The following is a 6,233-nucleotide window of genomic DNA, read 5'->3' as shown; positions in this document are numbered from 1 at the left end:
GAATAAACTATAGTCATGCTGGCAAGCTGCAGTCTTGCAAGTGCAATTTAGGGCCTCTTCGCTTTGAAGTATTTGTAGAGAAAAATAAAGGAATTGAAAGGTTTCTTCTGAAATTTATGTAAAATTCTTGTGATACGAAGAAACAAATACATGTAAAATTCCTGTGATACAGAAACAAGTGCATTGCACTACTCTTTTATTTTATTGTACATACGCACAAGTTTACACGCATGCAGAACCAGTCTGATCAACACACTGACACACAACTACTAGTGATTTCTAGAAGCGTTAATTATCAATCTAGAGCGGAACATACGGGACAAGACGCAGAGACAGTTTGGACTTCCTCCTCATCGTGATCCCCAGCTGCTCCGTCATGTCCAGCTTCTCCGGCTCAGCTCCCGGCGGCAGCTCCCAGTCGAAATGGAAGAGAAGGCTGGCCAAGGCGAGCTCGACGTTCACGTGCGAGAAGTTCATCCCGGGGCAGATCCTCCTCCCCGCCCCGAACGGCGTGAACTCGAAATCCGAGCCCCGAAAATCGACGGTGGCGCGGCCGCCGCCGCCGCCGCCTTCTTCAAACCTCTCCGGCGAGTACTCCTCGGGATCCGCCCAGTACCTGGGGTCCCTCGAGATCGCCCACGCGTTGGTGAGCACGATCGTGCCCCTGGGCAGGTCGTACCCCTGGATCGTGCGATCCTCCAGGCACACCCTGGGGAAGAACGGGGCAGGGGGGTGCAGCCGCAGGGTCTCCTTGATCACTGCCTTCAGGTAGCGCAGCTTGCTTAGCCCTGCCTCGTCTACCTTCGCTTGGTCTGCGAACGCCTGACGCACCTCTTGCTGTGCCTTCTGCATCACCCTTGGGTTAGCCATTAGATCGGCGATGGCCCACTGGAGAGTTGTCGTTGAGGTCTCCAGTGCAGCTCCAAGCACATCCTACGTGAAAAAACAAATATAAACACGCATATGTTATCAATAGTAAGCATTTTTTTTTCATTCTTAACAAGATAATATAAGATACCACTATTTTCTATATAAAATTTAGTATCTTACGTACTGGTACCAGAGATATGGTACTTTTTGGTTCCTTCCCGAAGATAACAAAATTGCTCTTAATAGCATGCATGATTGGTTTGTACATTTAGTTAATTAAAACCATTTTCTTCCTAGCTAGATATATATTACGCACAAATTTTAGGTGGACACGGATAATTAACTTGGTATCGATCTGCTTGTTATTTTCCTCCCAATGTACTATTCTCATTAATTACCATCGAAATCAAGTCATACATACAAGGCATCTTCATAATTCCAAATGGTAACGCTTCTTTGGCAATAAAAGTCTTTTATTTGCGTGCCCTATAGCAGGGCATGCAAGACATACAACCACACATGATTGCATTTAAAATAATTTCACTTGACAGGTATGGGAGCTAGCTTGCAGCTTGCACCTTGTCAAATCTCCAACCACACCTGTAAAGCGTGACCATATTATATTTCACAAAGATGACTTAATTTCAGTGTTAAGTTGACTATAATATATATAATATTATGCATGTATCTTCGTGACTTTATATATATATATCAAAAGTCATGAAGGTACAAAATATTATATTTAACAATGTATTGCTCAAAACATTTTAATGACATAACTAAAACCACTACATGTAAAAGGATATTACCAAAGGAAAGTATTTATACCAATATAAAATATTATCAAAAGGTCAAAATAAAACTAAATCACGCAGATGGAATTGAAAAGGCATTTATTAAACTAAGAAACTGCAGTGGTTATATTGAAGATTCTTAGTAAACAACCTTGAAAGTTATGCACAAAATTTTGAACGAAGATCAACATAGATAGACCATATATAATTAAATGCAATGGTTGCTTCAACATGACGATCGAGCACCATAATGCATGGCTCAAAATGATTCTAAAGGAAACGTGAGGCCACTTGGAAAAGGTGTACGCGTCGTAGAAACCATGCCTTCAGCGCTGACTATGTAATTAGGTTTCAAAAGTAAATTCTTTCATAATATTACAAATATAATATTACGGAATATATCTTAGAGCAAACTTATAAAAAAAGGTAATACTTAGAGTTATAGTATCTGAAAGACCGAGGAAGAATTAACGGAGATGGTACTAAGTGTGGCATCCGATGCTATCTCCATATTTCCTTAAAAAATGGTTGCTGATATTGGAATGGTTTTTTTTTCCACTCTTGTGAATGCACACTCATTTCATACATGTAATAGAAAACATCATCAAATACAATATAATTGATTACTCCGCAAATATAACATAAGTTTAAATTCGAGGTAAAGTAAAAAATATATAAAGAAAAACAAATATGACTATCAAAGGTGTGTGCTATTCACCATTAATATTCGCTATTCTGATTTTAATTTGCATAAGTTAAATTTGAACAAGATATTTTTATTTATGCGGATTATACCATATCTATCTTACCAAATATTTATAATAAATTTAATAACCTGTCGTGTAACATGCATGCATGTACGTTGGAGGCAAGAAAGCCATCTCCGAAATCTGATATAATAACGTTAGGGTTCGTCCAGTGATCAAATGTTTGAAAATTTTAATTCCAGCAATCAAATCTGGTCGCTGCTATTGGATGATAATATGAAGATGTGCACGCAAGTTAAAAAGCACATACACGCCCTCCTCAGCCCCATGCATTACGTATGTGTTTGACAAAAGAACAAAAAATCATATGTTTAATCAACCGGCAAATGTGATAACGTTAATTGGAGAGAAAAAGCTTACGCCCAAGAACGTCCTAATGACTCCTCTGGTGAGGGAGACCCGCATGTTGCCTTGGCTCTGGATGCGCAGCAACACATCCACCATGTCCACGTGTTCGTCCTCGTCTCCGTCTCCGGCGGCGGCCTTCCTCCCGTCGTGCTGCCTGAGGATGTCGTCCATGAGCCGGAACATCTCCTGCCGGTGCCGCTCCGCCTTGCCGCCGCTCCACGACGCCAGCAGCCGCGCGAGCCGCGACGAGGGGAAGAGGTCGCGGAGGTCGAACAGCGAGGAGAGCTCCGTCCCCTGCTTGACCATCCTCAGGAACGCGGCGCGGTCGGGCAGCATGTCGCCGAAGATGGCGCGCACGGCCGAGTCGGCGATGAACTGCTCCAGCAGCTGGTCGACGTCGGCGGCGGCGGCGGCGGCGCGCAGCGAGGCGACGAGGCGGGACGCCTCCTCCTCGCGGATGTGGCGGAAGGACTCGACGCGGCGCGGGGTGAGCAGCTCCGTCATGACGATCCGGCGGAGCAGGCGCCAGTGGTCGCCGTAGGGGGCGAAGATGATCCCCTGCCCCTCCCGGTTGAGCTCGTCGATGCCGGGGCTGCTCGGCCGCTCCGAGAAGGCGGCGTCGTGGCCCTTGAAGATCTCCCGCGCGGCCTCCGCGGAGGAGACGACCACCATGACGCGCTCGCAGACGCGGAGCAGCATGAGCGGGCCGTGGCGGAGGGCGAGGTCGCGCATGGCGTGGTGGGGGAGCCCGCGCACCAGGTGGTGGAGGCTGCCGACGATCGGCAGCTGCCAGGGGCCGGGGGGAAGCCGACGGCGCGGCTGCTGCTTGGTGGCGCGGCCATGGCGGACGAGGAGGAGCGCGAACAAGAGGCACAGGGTGCAGCCGTAGTAGAAGTAGAACAGCTCCATCCTCTCCCTAGTGATCGATGGTGTAGGCAGGCAGTGCGTTTAATTATATGGTACGTTTTAGGTTAGCTGCATTGGGAACTTGCCTTTTATAGAGCGCAAACAACTGCATTGCTTTGACTTAACAAACCGGGTCAGATTTCGCTACGTTCTAGCTACTCTCTCTACGCCCTAAAAGGCTCCATCTTTCTCTAAGAGGAATTAAGTATGACAGTGGACTATAAACAACTATAAGGCCATGCCCAATATGTCATGCCCAGGTCGGTATTAGGGTGTGCCCAGTAAATATACACCACCTCTTAAACAGCACCGCAATATTGTTACGTGAGGAGAAGCACTGCATAGAAATTATATTTTTTTTCTTGATACCGGTAGTAGCACTGTGATCGGATAGTAACCAGATAGTAGTAACTTGCAACTCTCATAGTGTGTGCTAGCAGGTAGCAAGAATTTTTTTATTGCTTACTACCTATTTTTTATAATATTGTGGATGTCCTAAGTATATGTGGAGAGGAGAGAGAATAAAAATAATGAGAGCTGACTATTATACTAGAGCTCGATTTACATATACTTCAAGATGTATACATTAAATGATTTAATGTGTGCAAAAGAAGATTGAATAAAAATAGTATTTTCATCCTTATAGCTAACATACTATATATGTTAGCTCTAAGATAAATTATAGCGAGTAAAAGTGTAGGACAAATGTTTTGAGATCACTAAAACAGTATAAAATTAGTCTAATCAGATTTTGTTCAAATCACTTATGAGTCTGCTAAAAGCTTAATGTGTTGACATTGCTAAAATAGAGACAAATGTGTTAGCGTTTGCTAAGTGAAGGATATTAGTTTTGTATTTATATATGTAAGATATGAAAAAGATAGTCTTTTTTGAAAAAGGGAGTAGATTTCCTTGAAATGTACATATCTTAAGTATATTTTCTTGACAACTCCCTTCATTTTACAATGAAACTCCTAATGAATATAGTCATCAATACATATTATATATATATATATTATATATATATAGTAAAACTAATATGTAACTCCTTTTTAGAATAAGCTATTTTATGTCTCTCCCCTCATAAGTCCTAAACCCACCTCTCACCCCATCCAAGGGCCCCAAAACACTCCTCACAGCCTAGTCAAAGCTTCATCCCACTAGTCAAATCTATCATTTGACCTTCCCAACACCCCATCTTTGTCCACTTACGTCTACCTAAAAAGTGCAGTAACACAAAGATAAAAAATACAGTAACATGTCTTATAAAATACAGTAACAACATCAAAATATAATTATGATGAATCTAGTTTTTCAAATTATATTTTTTTAACCATTGTGATGAAAACAATGTAAGACAAATAGGATATTACTCTCTAAAGACAGGAATACAATCGTTTAGCTCTCCTACATGTATTGGTTGTATGCGGTCAATTTTTATTATGATGTTACTGTTAATGCACTTATATCGTAATGATACTGTACTTCTATCATAGCGTTATTGTAATTATGCAGTAACAATATATATATTTTATAGTAGCACAGTGTTATTACTATGTACACGTAAGATAGGTCGCACCCTTCCCTGGCGATCAGTATGTAAGAAAGGCGCAGTCTCCTCTACCAACGCCCTCGACAGATGCATGCAACGGAAATTAGGAAAATACCTCTAGATTCTTTTTAATTGTGGAAGGTATTTACACAAAAGATAATTATCACTCAAATACCTTTATAATTGCATAGTTACCACCCATTACAATAATTTCTTTATATATCGTGCCCCTCATAGTTCAATGGCTCACCTTGCAACACCTCACTTTACCTGTATATCACTCGGAAACGCTATAAAATCTCAGAAAAAAATAATAGCAGGAATACAGATAAATCTTCTAAGAATAGTTTAGCTCCAACAGATCTGCAATTCTTAATTTTCTGAGAAGGGCATCCAACAGAACTGAATATTGGATTATATGGATGAATTATGTATCCATGTACTTTGCACTGAGCAAGAGAAAGGCATCACTGAGACTGCTAGGCAGTCTAGCTCGCAGCTGCTTGGATGTCGATAGATTCAGCCATTCAGCTTGGTGGCTAGCTGTTCATGTCTATGACTCGACGGATCGGAGGTCGGCAGCCACGAGAGACTATGGTTTTGTTTGCACAAAACTCAAATGACATACTCCCTCCGTCCCACAATAAACTAACTCTTTGGTTTACCATCCATCTTATTTGAATTTTTTAAAAAAAATTGAAAAAAATTAGTCACACGTTAAATACTATTTTTGATTTATCATCTAATAAAAACAAAAATATTAATCATAAAAATCTTTTGAATAAGACGAAGAGTCAAACATTATAGGTAAAAAGTAAAAAATTGATTTGTATTGCGACGGAGCGAGTATTTATAAAGAAAAAATAATTTATGGATAAAGCATTTATATACACATTCTTAATGACCTAAAAATTAAAACTGAAAAATAAAAATAAAGTGCGTTGAACAAAAACCTCAAAATATACTCTAGATTTAAGGTTGAAAATTTAAATTTCT

The 6,233-nt window shown here is 41.2% G+C and overlaps 1 protein-coding gene across 1 annotated transcript; it reads right to left on the bottom strand.

Moving 5' to 3' along the window:
* Positions 1 to 225: 225 nt before the first annotated feature.
* LOC102704035 (desmethyl-deoxy-podophyllotoxin synthase-like) lies at positions 226 to 3,688 on the bottom strand. Its single transcript, XM_006648556.3, has 2 exons — positions 2,792 to 3,688; positions 226 to 933 (listed from the first exon to the last, which is right to left on the bottom strand). The coding sequence occupies exons 1-2, from the start codon at positions 3,686 to 3,688 to the stop codon at positions 301 to 303; spliced, it is 1,530 nt and encodes a 509-aa protein (XP_006648619.2). The 3' UTR covers positions 226 to 300.
* Positions 3,689 to 6,233: the final 2,545 nt, after the last annotated feature.

Source organism: Oryza brachyantha, chromosome 2, assembly GCF_000231095.2.
Source record: "Oryza brachyantha chromosome 2, ObraRS2, whole genome shotgun sequence".
Taxonomy (NCBI): domain Eukaryota; kingdom Viridiplantae; phylum Streptophyta; class Magnoliopsida; order Poales; family Poaceae; genus Oryza; species Oryza brachyantha.
This window is presented reverse-complemented; position numbering and strand designations above follow the sequence as displayed.

Coding starts and splice junctions, on each gene's coding strand:
- LOC102704035 (XM_006648556.3), bottom strand. CDS start 3,688: ATGGAGCTGTTCTACTTCTACTACGGCTGCACCCTGTGCCTCTTGTTC. Junction 934..2,791: donor TCATTAGGACGTTCTTGGGC/GTAAGCTTTTTC, acceptor TTTTTCACGTAG/GATGTGCTTGGAGCTGCACT.